Consider the following 13670-nt stretch of genomic DNA (forward strand, 5'->3'; position numbering starts at 1 on the left):
ACAACGACACGCCCCCACCCCTGGTGCATTCACAGTCACCCGGAACAGTCAGACTGTCAGACTCGGTATCTATGTCGTGCTGCATCATGTTCGTCAGGCCAACGTCCTCCTCCGTCAGCGCAAAGATGTCCTTGAACTCGACCAGCAGCTGCCACAGCTCCTCCTGCAGTATGGGATCCAAGTTATCCCGGCTGCGTTCTCACACGTCTCTTACTGCGGCAATTCTGTCCGTCCCGGCAGCTGAAGTTTGTGTTTGGGTTTGGGTCTGGGGGCAGCGTGTCGACGTGAGCAGGTGGTGGGGTTGTGGAGGAGTTTATACTTGGAGGGTCTCGCCCCCGACAGGCCTCTACTGCCCTTGAGGTTGGGGTGTGTGGTCTTGGAGCCTGTGTGGGGTGCACCATTTCAACTCTGGGACCCCCTGGGAAGGTCAGGGTGTTCCTGCCCAGGTCCAACACACAGCGGGCTGCCCGCAAGAAATCCAGTCCTAATATGCAGGGGTCTTGCACTGCTGCCACCCACACCCAAAAGTTCACCTTCAGCCCCCCCACCTGAACGGCTACCACCCCCCTTCCAAGCATAGGGGCAAGCTCACCAGTCACCGTTCTCAGCTTTACAGGAGTGGGCTACAACTGCATCCCAGGTGGAACCACATCGGGTCTCATCAAAGTTGCTGTGGATCCGGTGTCGACAAGGGCTATGCCCCTCGCCAGGGTGATGGGGACATGGCAAAAATTCCTCACATGGCTCCACTCCCCTGTCTGTGCAGCTGTATTTGTGCAGCTGTGACTCCGTATTTGGGAAGCCAGACATTCTGGGACATAGGTGCAGGGGTCTGTGTCGTCCCTATCACACAGACCCCGGGGCGTTTCCCTGGATGTCAGTTCCCTGGATGGGTCAATGCACGCTGATATGGCCAAGACAGCCACACACCGAACACCCTGAAGGCCCACGGCGGGAACGAGAGCTGCGTCGCGGTGATTGCAGTGCTGCAGCACAGATAAGCTCGGTCAGCTCGTCCACCCACACTGGCTTCTCTTTGTCTGAGCAATCCTGCACCACTGTCCTCACCACAGGGTTGCCACCCCCATGATCACCGTGTGCGACGCCTCCTACAACTTCTCTTTCCACCGCCAGCTCTAGCGCCTCCTGCAGGCATGTGTCTGTATGCGCAGCTCCCTGGGGGGTAATGGCCCGGATGAACTGGTCTCTGGCTAGCTCACTTTGCACATCAGTGGGCATGTGCGCATACGCACATCTTGTCATGCTTTCAATGTCGTTAGCCAGCACACGAAGCGGTTCCCCAGCCTGCCTTTGCCTGTTTGACAGCTCAGAGCGCAGAAAGCTTGGCTGGCTGCATTGTCCAAAACACCGCTGTAGGGCACGCACCAAGGCCCCATAGTCATGTCTTTCAGCTGGGCTCAGCAGGAGTAAACATGACAAAGCAGTAAGGCACAGGGCAAGCTGTAAAGCTTCATTATCATCTGACCAGCCAACAGCCCATGCCAACAGTTCAAATTGGGTGTGGAATCCTTCCCAATCTGCCCTTCCTTTGTATTTCGGCGTCTTCACATGCTGCTGGCTGCCATGGGCGCCGCCATCTTTGCTCACGCCTCGTGCACCGGCAGCCATGTTGCTGCCATGGGCGGCGCCGCGATCGTCTTCACTCTCTGTTTCCGCGTACCTCTAGTCTCTCAGCAATCCAAAGCCGGCCTCGCGACGCGAGCCATCTGGCTGCCCAGCGAAGGTGAGCAGCGTGCTCCGAGACACTGTCGAGCACCGGCCCACGTCACCACATACCGCCAACAGCATCCACCTCCTCCTCCTTAACTTTCGGGTGGCCGCCACCGTCGACCCGCCGAGCCGTCATGCCGTCCGTTTTTTTTTCTTTTACTTTTCTTTTACTTCTGACACCAATGTAAGGCTATGGAAACGACACAACTGTGGTCAACAAGCTTTTTTATTGCACAACAATCATGGCAACAATGGCGACTGCCGGCCGTAACCACGCCGCTAAAACCACAGCCAGCAACTCCACAGTGCTTCCTCAACAATGACACGCCCCCACCCCTGGTGCATTCACAGTCACCCGTAACAGTCAGACACTCAAGAGCACAACATGTCAACATGAACACGTCAGGGTCGCTACAATATCTACTCAATAACTGTACTGTATATTTTTTTCTTTAGCCATAAAACGTGAATTAAATTACAACCCAGCTGCTCAATAAACAACAGCAATAAACAAATACAACTCAAAATGTCTCATTTAGCTTTATAGCAAGTGTTTCGTTCGACACAGCTTGTTTAACACAGTAATTTTGGCAGAATAATAATGTCAATGCAAAATATAAATATAACGGACTGGTTTTATGTGTTTTGTGCATGGCGCTCGCTCGATCCTGGCAACCCCTGCCGGACACCTGTTATCGGCCCGAATGAGGTGTTCCGAGTCCGGCGGTACCCGTTCTCCTCATAAATCATTGCAACCTGGATTCTTTACTTCACATGGATTGGATTTCATGTTTGTGACTGAGACGTGGATGACTTTTGATGAGTGCAGCGCTTTTACTGAACTTTTGCCACAGGAATGCTGCTATTTTAACTCCCCGGGGATGTCTGCGAACTTTGTCAAATGACTTTTTAAGCCTCATTGACTCTTTTAAGCTTGTGCAGTCTGTCTCTGGACCCACACAAGAACGCCGACACACACTCAACGTGCCTTGGTTTATCTGCCTGTTTTTAATCTTGAGGTATGTAATGTAGTTTTCTCCAGTCATATGCTGGTAATATTTGATGTCGCTCTTGCCTGTAATTCTTCAGTCAAAGCTGCCGCTGCTGCGAGGCGCTGCCGTGTTCTTAGTATTTATTTATTTATTTATTTACTTTGTATTTATTAGCAACAACAGTTCCCATAACAACAACCGTGACAAACAGGACTGCATCAGTTAAATGTCAATGATGGCTAAGGGTCACAATGGAGATGATATCAGTGAAATGAAACAGTCAAACTTACCAGTGGCAATAGTAACAATGAAGACATGAACCGTGATAGTAAACAGAATTACAGCAATACAGTTGTAGTAATTACAATCTCACTGCTACTACTGTAATAATAGCATACCAATAGCATAAAGACATCAGGGATAAGACGGGGTAGATTGTGTAGAGAAGCACCCATGTGCTGTGAGTGCCCATATGGAGGAGTGTACATATTCATGTATGTGCATATTCATGTATGTGTGCGTAAGTGTGCTCATATGCGTGAATACGTGTGTGTGAATGTGTAAAATTGTCACTGAAAATGACAAAAGGAGAGGGACTGCCTTCTACCACCCAGTAAACCCTGCCCCGCGCAGCCAGGTCAAGCCCTCACCGCCAGAGATCCACCGGCCCCTTGGGTGCGGGCAAAGCCAGGGCCGACTCCCCAAGACCCACCCCCAAAGCATCCCCCCGAAGAAACCAGCAAGGGTCCATGGAGGAGCAATCCCAACCAGCAACAGGGCGCCAGCAGGCCGGAGGAAAGCCACACACCCGAGACCGCTGGGAGACCATACCCCACTAGGGCAGAAGGGCATCGAGGGCCACACCCAACCCCCCCCACACACACACCCACAACCAGGCCCCGAGCCCAGAGAGACACGGACCGCAAAGGGATATGAGCCCAGGCTGAATGACACAACAGGAGACAGGAGTGCAGCAGAGCTGAGCGCAAATGGAAAAGGGACAAATTGCAGGTGTATTTTCAAACGTTAACTGGGACTGTTGGCAATGTTATCAAACAACTGTGAAAGCTGCTAAAAGAAAATATTTGTCTGACATTATCCTGTCAAACTGTCACAAACCTTGCATATTGTTTCAAATGATTGACTCTGTCCTGAATCTCCCACAGTCAGCATGCATGGAGGCCTCCCCTGCTGTTTGTGAAGGTTTTCTTCACTTCTTTATCAACAAGGTCTCTTCTACTAGGGCTCTAATTTCTCCCCCTGCTTATGACCCCTCAATCTAAGTCACCGGCTCTGCTGTTTTTAACCAGTGTGAGCCTGTGACTCTGTCTTCTTTACAGGAGATTGCAGGTCACTGAAGCCCACTGGTCCCCTGAATGATATTGCTTGGCTTTTTAAAGAGGTTTTCTTAACTGAGGTCAAATTTTAAACATGAGATGGTGCAACCACTGATTAAAAAACCAAGGCAGGCCCATATCTAAACTGTCCCTCCCGTCAAAGATTATCGGGAACATAGTTTACAGTTAATTAATGACCTTTCTGGAAAAGCATGACAATCTAGAGATTTCCAACCCGGTTTTAGGTCTTTGCACAGCACCGAATCTGCACTTTTAAGAGTTTTTAATGACAGACTCTGGGGTGGTTCTGTAATTCTCGTGTTTTTATATTTAACAGCAGCCTTCGATACAGTGGACTATGAGATCCGAATTTCTCGCCAGGACCAGTGGGTGAGTAATAGAGGTATGGCATTGGAGTGGTTGTACTTGGCCAACATAACTTTTTGTGTTAGCTTTGGCGACTCTGTGTCCCTCCTCTGCTCCCATGTGGGGTCCCACAGGGCTCAGTGCTTGGTCCTCTCCTCTTTTCGCTTTATTTGCTCCCACTTGGCTCCATTACTAGGAAACATGGCGTTTATTTTCATTGTTATGCAGATGATAGTCAAATGTATGTGCCTCTTAAGAAAAATGACACAGACTTGTCACTGCACTGCTGAAATATCTTGATGACATCAAGGCCTGGGTGGCTTTTAACCTTTACAATTTTAATGACAATAAAACAGGTGATGTTTTTTGGTGGAACCTCTGAGACCCCCAGCCAGATCCTGGTTCCCTGACCCAGTACATGAAACCGTCCATTACTTACCTGAGGGTAAAGATGGACCCTGATCTCAAACTCGACAGCCAGATCAGTTCTGGCGTTAGTTCCGATTTCTACCACCTGAGGGAAGCTGGCTAAAATAAAACATATTTTCTTCTTTGAGACGGTAATCCATGCCTTTGTTACACACATTACTGCAACGCATTATATGTGGGGATCAGTGCGTCAGCCATCTCTCGGCTCCAGTTGGTGCAGAACGCTGCAGCACATCTTTAAACTGGCACAGAAAAACATGAGCACATTACCCCCATTTGAGCTTCACTCCACCAGCTGCCTATACATTTTATGGTTCATTTCAACATTCTTTTAGCTGCTATTAAATCCCTCAACGGCCTTGCCTCAGCGTACCTCTCTGAGTTTCTACATTTTTACACTCCGCCCCGGTCTCTCAGTCATCTGAGAGAGCCTAAAACTAAGCAGAGGCTAGGGGGGATCGTGCCACAAAATTAAAGCCAAATAACATACTAAAATCAGTAGTGATAGCTGTGCTGTGCTAAGGATGCTATACAGTTTGACTCACAGTTTTGCACAGTTTTCACTTGACAAAAAAATAAACCCAGAAACAGCAGCGATGAATAATACAGCTTCTCACCAAAGCAGGGCTCCTTCAAGACTATAAAAACTTTTTGAAATGAATTGTCCTCATCAAACTTCTGCATGATTCTAGTGAGTGCTGTGCTTGCTACTCCGCAATAAAGGAGAGTTCTAGGACGTCAATTACTGAGTTGGGTCTATGTATGCCATTTTTTTCATAGTAAAGGTCTGAACCTTATTTTGCCTTAAAACAATGGTTTGTAGTGGTAGGTTACCGGGACATAATTCACCCCGGAATGATCGATAGGGGAGGGGTTGCCACCCGGAGGGGTGGTCGCAAGGGACAGGGGTTTTCCGCTTCCTGTTGTGGTTGAGAGACGGGGCTTTCATGTCTTAAGTAGCAAAGAGTGCAAGTTAATGTTTGCAAGAAAAATAAAGTTTTCTCCCAAATTCGACACTCCGCCTTAGACACCAGTTCTTCGCCGCTTCACTGGTGACCCCGACAGTAGTCCCGAAGTGTTCGGAGCTACAGCGAACATGGCTACAAACGCCACCCTAAACTTGCCGGAGTTCTGGGAATCAGCAGCGGCGGCGTGGTTCGCACAGGCGTAGGCACAGTTCGTGGATGACGACGACTCTCGCTACTACCATGTTGTTGCCGCGTTGAGCGGCTTGACGGCCGCTAAAGTGGTAAACTTCATCACCTCCCCGCCAGCCCAGCGGAAGTACGACGGTCTCAAGTCGCACTTGCTGAAGACTTTCGAGCTCTCTTGGCAAGAGCGTGCACGCCGGCTCCTGGACATTTCCGGGTTGGGAGACCGTAAGCCGTCGGAGCACATGGAGATGATGCTGAACCTGTTGGGCACGGAAGAGCCTAATTTCCTCTTCATGGAGCTTTTCCTACGGCACATGCCCCCGCAGGTGCAAACCGCCCTCGCCAATACTGCAGCCTCCGACCAGAGGACCCTGGCGGCCAAGGCAGACCTCTTCTCCTTGGCTGCCCAGAGCTCTACGCCCGGCCATCTGGCCCCGGTGCAAGCCCGCGCACCCCTGCGAACAACGTCGCCGGCCAGGGGGAGTCTCCAGGGGCCCCCCGAGTGCGAGGATGGATGGTGTTTCTTCCACGCCAGGTTTGGTGCAAAGGCGAGGAGATGCCGCCCCCCGTGGTTGCAGGGGGGGCGGAACAGCGAACCGGCTGTTGTTCAGGGACTCCCTCTCGGGAAGGAAGTTCCTCTGCGACACTGGCGCTCAGAGAAGCGTGGTTCCCGCGACGGCCAAAGACATCGCGGGGGGCGGGCATGGACCGGCTCTGGCCTCCGCCAACGATACCCCCATCCGGATCTATGGAACCCGTGCAGTGGAACTACACTTTGATGGACAGCGCTTTGTGTGGGACTTTGTTACGCTGGACATCGCTGTCCCCTGCTCGGCGCAGATTTTTTCTGCACACACGGATTATTGGTGGACGTTAAGAATGGCCGGTTGGTGGATGCTTTAACGTTCTCGTCCCTCGCCTGTGTCCGGGACGGAGGGCGGTACGGGGGCCTGTGCTGCTCACAATCGGAGGGCGACGACTTCCATCGCCTCCTCAAGGAGTTTCCCAGCCTCACCAGCCCCACTTTCTCCGCCCTTTCTGCTAAGCATGGTGTGGAACACCACACTGACACCACTGGCCCACCTGTCCACGCCGGAGCCCGCCGCCTCGACCCCGCGAAGTTGGCAGTCGCCAAGTCGGAGTTCACCAATATGGAGCGCTTGCGCATTGTCTGCCGTTCTGACAGCCCGTGGGCGTCCGCCCTCCATATCGGGGTCAAGCTACACCGCACCTCTGCCAACTACCCCCAAGCAAACGGCCTTGTCGAGAGGTTTCACCGCTTAATGAAAACGGCGCTGCGGGCTAGCCTGATGAACGGCAACTGGGTGGACAGGCTGACGTGGGTCATGCTTAGTCTGCGATCCACCCCCAAGGAAGACCTGCAGGCATCGTCGGCCAAGCTGGTGTACAGGCAGGTCTTGCATGTCCCCGGGGACTTCATTCCGGACGCCACTGCACCCTGGTCCGCCACCCAACAGAGGTCCACCCTGCAGAAGGCGGTGGACACCTTTATACCCATCCCTGCATCATACCACGGCACGGTGGACCCACATGTTCCCACTGCCCTGGGCAGGGCACGTTTTGTGTTTGTCTGCCACGACGCGCACCGGGGGCCTTTACGCCCACCCTATGACGGACCATACAGGGTCCTGGAGCACAGTGACAAGTATTTTGTTTTGGATGACGGGAGACTGTCTCGGTGGACCGGCTGAAGGTTGCGCTGGTGGACGACACCCAACCCCTGACACTGGCGGAGCCCCCTCACCGGGGTAGGCCCCCGCTCCCCGGCAAACCGCCCCCTGCCGGGCCAGGCGTGACAATCTTGTCCCCTTCACCACACCCTTCTCCCCTGCCACAAGCAGTGCGTACAGGGCGGGGCTGTGCGGTTGTCCCCGCATGCACGGACGATTTTGACTATGGGTGAATTCTGGGGGGGCTTGTGTAGTGGTAGGTTACCGGGACATAATTCACCCCGGAACGATCGATAGGGGTGCAAGGGATGGGGGTTTTCGGCTTCCCATTGTGGTTGAGAGACGGGGCTTTCATGTCTTACGTAGCAAAAAGTGCAAGTTAATGTTTGCAAGAAAAATAAAGTTTTCTCCCAAATTCGACACTCCGCCTCAGACTCCAGTTCTTCGGCGCTTCAGGTTCTCAATTATTTTCTGTCATGCCCACATCAGGGGACAGAGATTTGAAATTTAAGAAACTGTCTATTTTTCATCTGCACTGCACAGACTGAAATACAATAATATAAAGAGCAGTGAAGCATACAGCCTGCTGAGTATGACAAATTCATACGTTGGCAGGTCTGCCCTAATATTGAAAGTCCCTCCCACCCCCTAACAGTTCACCGAGCCCACCCCACTATTTGAGAAGCACCCCCTCTCTTCGGGGGGATTGCTTTGGGGGTGGGGTCTTGGGGAGTCGGCCCTGGCTTTGCCCGCACCCAGGGGGCCGGTGGATCTCTGGCTGTGAGAGCTTGACCTGGATGCGCGGGGTGGGGTTTACTGGGTGGTAGAAGGCAGTCCCTCTCCTTTTGTCATTCTCAGTGACAATTACACATTCACACACACACACATTCACACATATGAGCACATCTACGCACACATATATGAATATGCACACCAACAGAAGTACACACCTCCATATGGACACTCACAGAACATGGGTGCTTCTCTGCACAATCTACCGTCTTATCTTTGATGTCTTTATGCCATGGGTATGCTATTATTACAGTAATAATGACGTCAAGCAGTGAGATTTTAATTACTGCAACTGTATGGCTGTTCTGTTTACTATCACAGTTCCTGTCTTCGTTGTTACTATTGCCACTGGTAAGTTTGACTGTTTCATTTCAGTATCATCTCCATTGTGACCCTTAGCCATCATTGACATTTAACTGATGCAGTCCTGTTTGTCACTGTTGTTGCCATGGCAATTGTTGTTGCTGCTGTTTTTGTCTCTCTCTCTCTACTGTCTCACCCCTGACCCCCACCCCAGTTTTCTTCTTCTTCTTCTTTTCTGTGTTTTTTCTTGCTCCGGTCCGGCCGCTCCTATTTGCATAACAAAAACATCAAATAACGGCAAATAAAATCTCATAGTACAGGGAAGTTGTAGCTTACACCTTTCCTGACAGAGCAAATCTGTTTAGCATGTAAGGGCATTTAGATCAACAATACTATCTGCCCCAATGTGTTGTAAATTAACATGTTAAGACTCTTGTACAGTTTCCATACTGAAATATAAGCTTATAGACTTATAGAATACAGCTTGCAGACTGCACAAGCTGTTATTTTACATGCTCTCACATCAGATACTTCCCCTACAATGATTAATTTTTTCAGGTAATAGCACGTCACATTTGCACTTTTGACCAGCGCTACAGTTTCAGAGCATATAACACTCACCGTTTTGGCACTGGATTCTGATTTCTTTCTCAACTTCTTACTTTTGATTAATCCATGGTACTCTGATTTCTCAGCACATAAACAAACTATTTCTTTGGCTCATTTTGAGTGATGTCATGTTTTTGCTGTCACACAACCATAGTAACTGAAGTAATTACACCTGCAAACTGCCGCTGTGATCAGTCTGTGAGCATGATTATATGTTATTAATATCATTATTATTCACTTTAATTGGCCCCTGGTCAGTAAAGGGCCATTACTGCATCTGTATCCGGACCAAGGCCCAACGTTTGGTGATAGCTGTTTTGGAGCAGTTTTTCCCAAATAGGTGGGCAGATCCCTCTTGAGGAGGCACTGAACTGTCGAGGGGTGATGCGAAAGGCAGGGAGGATTTTCTAAATTAGTGCGAATATGCCAGCATGACTTTGTCGTACTCAGCATGCAATTTGAATATGCTTCGCTGTTCTCCATATTGTTGGATTTCATTTCAGTCTTGAGTTCGGTCTGTATAGTACAGATGAATAGATATACATATATACATATAAATAGATATCAGATTCTCAAAAGTATTTAAAATAGAGGTGGAGCACAAAATCGTCTCTGTCCCCCGGTGAGGGCATGACAGAAAACAATATGGAATCACTGTTTTAGACAGTAATGCCCTCACTATGTGTGTGGGGCACATGCGCACCCAGCTGACGAAAGTGGAAATTACACAAATGGGGAACATTAGATACACTGTTGCACAGTTAAATATTGTGATATTATTCATGAGCAGGTACATATTACTGTTTTAGTCTTAATTCATGTGCTTAAAACTACGTCAATATGTGTGAACTATCGTGACCGTTTCGACTGATCCCCCCTCCCTTCTCATGCAATGGACTATTCCATGTTACTGTGCATATGTAGATTGATTCTGGACAAACAAACTTGTTTGTGCGGTTTGGAGAATAATTAAGTGGAGTTACCCAGGGGACCGGGAAAGAAGAGAAGGCGAGAGGAAAAAACGACTCGAGGTGTCAACCTTTCTCACAGTGACAACAAACGTACACACTTTTCAGATGTGAGAATTAAAGTTAAATATTAAATAGTTAAATATAACTATGTTAAATATTGCTTAATCTTCTTATCAATTACAATCAAAGTAATAGCAATGCCACAAGAAGATTTTAAGGACTTTAAAGGATAATTTTCTCATTCATTCATTCATTCATTCATTTTCTATCGCTTATCCTCACCAGGGTTGCAAGGGTGCTGGAGCCTATCCTATTGCGACGAGAGGCGAGGTACACCCTGGACTGGTGGCCAGCCAATCACAGGGCACATATACACCAACAACCATTCACACTCACATTCATACCTATGGACAATTTGGAGTCGCCAATTAACCTACCATGTTTTTGGAATGGGGGAGGAAACCTGAGTACCCGAAGAAAACCCACTCATGCACGGGGAGAACATGCAAACTCCACATAGAGATGGCCGGGGGTGGAATTGAATAGCTGTGAGGCCTGCGTGCTAACCACTTGGCCACTGTATAGCAGAATTTTCTCATATTTATGCAATTTATTAGATGATAAACACTGGACTTGAAAGTGGAAGTGAAAAGAGAGGAATACATCAACAAAATCATGCAATGTATGTTTTATTTACCTTGCTGAGATCCACTGGATGCGTGTCCTGTCCAGCACCGTTCTTAACCGGGTCTGCAGGAGGTGGAGGCTGAGGTGATATGGCTGACCCTGCTGTAGAGTGGAATTCGACACAATTATATTCTATGTGGTATGTTTATCTACAAATAGATACTTGCATGGCCTTTGGCATTTTGTACCAAAAAGCTGATTTGAAAGTGGTGTGAAAGAATCTATTTCATGTAAGATTTGTGCCATCAACTACATTGTATGCTTAGGACAATGCCCTGACATCTCTCTTCCAATGATTGTCTCATTCCACTGAAAGAGTGCATGCTTGTGAGTTGTTGCCACAAGGAAGGCAAATGACTAAATTGTTATGCAGGACACAACAACAACCCTATTGTTACCCACCCAGGAGAGACACCCACCGTAGATTTACAGTGGTATGAAAAACTTGGGGAACCCCTAATCATTTTCAAGATTTTCCTTTATAAATCACTGGTTGTTGGGATCAGCAATTTCTGTTAAATATATCATATAACAGACGGACACAGTGATGTATGAGAAGTCAAATGAAATTCATAGGATTTACAGGAAGCATGCAAAGATTACATAAATGTAGGCAGATGTAACAAAATAACAACTATAGATCTACAAACAAAAACACAGGACACAGAATTGCAGTTGAAATGATCTGCATTAAAAAAAAAAATTTAGACATGAATTACCAATAAGGAGCTCACCACAAAGGCTGTAATTAGTCAGTCTTAGTCAGTCAGTCATATTTTGAGGTAACCTTGTTGGAACTGCATTTCCTTTTCTTCAGTCTTCTGACTTTCCTCAGATGCCTCCATTTTCATTCATTCATCTCAAATCATTTTTCAAAGGCTTGCTGTCGCTGCGTGTTGAATTGATTTCCCTGCATGTGCGCCCAGTTGTTTGATTGAAACAGTGATCAGTAGGATGATAGCACAATAATGCATTGTCAGTTTATAATACATCCACTTTTATTTATGCATTTATCTTGATGTTTTTAAAGGACATTTACTTTTTTGCTGTTTGCCTGTTGAAAATGTTTCCCTTGAAGTTACTGACAGAGGCATAACAAACTATTGTTTTATTTTTCTTTGAAGGAAGTTCGTTTTTGTTTATTTGCCTGTTGAAAAATATTTTTACTGGACATTTGTGACAGATCCATAAGAAAATATTTATTTACTTTTTTACTTCTTTAATAATATACACTGTTTTAGGTCAATAGGCTATGTGCAATCATTTCAATATGTTTTAATAAACATTGAACCAGTCCAGCCATCGGCTTGTAGCTAATTTCTTTTTTTGGCCCTTGGTGTGTTTGACTTTGACGTCCCTGTACTAAGCTCGGAGACCGGAGTTCGATTCCACCCTCGGCCATCTCTGTGTGGAGTTTGCATGTTCTCCCTGTGCATGCGTGGGTTTTCTCCCGGTACTCCGGGTTTTCCTCCCACATTCCAAAAACATGCTAGTTTCATTGGCCACTCCAAATTGTCCATAGGTATGAATGTGGGTGGGAATTGCCGGATGTCTATATGTGCCCTGTGATTGGCTGGCCACCAGTCCAGGGTGTACCCCACCTCTCGCCCAAAGACAGCTTGGATAGGCTCCAGCACCCCCACGACACCTCGTGAGGATATGCCGTAGAAAATTAATGAATTAATTAATGAGTCCCTGTACTACGGCATTCATGCAGAGGAACAAGTACAACGTTCTGGAATGGCCATCTCAGTCCCCACACCGGAATTTTATTGAAAATCTGTGGTGTGATTTAAAGCGGGCTGTCCATGCTTGGAAACCACCAAACCTGACTCAACTGGAGATGTTTTGGAAAAAAGAATGGTCAAAAATACCTTCAACCAGAATCTAGAACCTCAGTGGAAGCTATAGGAAGCATTTATTTCTGCAAAAGCAGGATCTACGAAATATTGATGTCATTTTTCTGTGTCCAAATTTAGGCACCTACCTACTTGTGTTTGCACACTTTCTGTAAATCCTATAAACTTCATGTCACTTATCATCTATCACTTTGTATGTCTGCTAAATGTTATATTTACCTGAAATGGCTGATCCCAACAGAACTCCACAACTCAATACAGAGTGCTGAAAAATGAGCATAACTGGTCCACTTTAATAACTGAATTTTGTGTTCAGTTGTGTTGTCATTGACTGATACTTAAATTTGTTTGATGATCCGAAACATTTAAATGTGACAAACATGCAGAAAAATAAGAATTCAGGAAATCACTTCTTCACTGCACTGTATTGAAATTGCAATGTGATGAAAGATTGTTGAGGACTACTGTTAAACACAAAAGTTGAACCATCTCAATACGCCTGTGACAAGTGCCGCAGAGAATAGATGGCTATGAACTCCCAGTCTTATCATTACCCGTAAGATGAGGCTCCGACTGTTTACGAGTTCCCTCGGCGATGGAGCGCACGATGGGCATGAGATTCTTCTTCTTTTCGTTCTGGTGGTGGTGCCTCTTGAGCAAAGCCTCACGCACTTTGACTCTCACACTGTCATCTAGCTCATGGGATGCCTCCTGATGGTCCAGGACCATGTCTGCAACACACACACAGA

General features: G+C 47.7%; 1 protein-coding gene across 4 annotated transcripts in view; it reads right to left on the reverse strand.

The window, feature by feature from the left end:
- slc4a8 (solute carrier family 4 member 8) overlaps positions 1-13670 on the reverse strand; it is a 74007-nt gene that overhangs the window by 25536 nt on the left and 34801 nt on the right. For all 4 annotated transcript variants that reach the window (XM_058055936.2, XM_058055939.2, XM_058055935.2 and 1 more), the window contains 2 exons: positions 13476-13652; positions 11073-11164 (listed from right to left, as the gene is read on the reverse strand). In XM_058055936.2, the coding sequence (XP_057911919.2) occupies positions 11073-11164; positions 13476-13652 (269 nt within the window). The remainder of the gene's footprint in view (positions 1-11072; positions 11165-13475; positions 13653-13670) is intronic.

The sequence above is a fragment of the Doryrhamphus excisus genome, linkage group LG18, assembly GCF_037039965.1.
Source record: "Doryrhamphus excisus strain RoL-2023G ecotype Guam linkage group LG18, RoL_Dexc_Guam_v1.1, whole genome shotgun sequence".
Classification (NCBI taxonomy): domain Eukaryota; kingdom Metazoa; phylum Chordata; class Actinopteri; order Syngnathiformes; family Syngnathidae; genus Doryrhamphus; species Doryrhamphus excisus.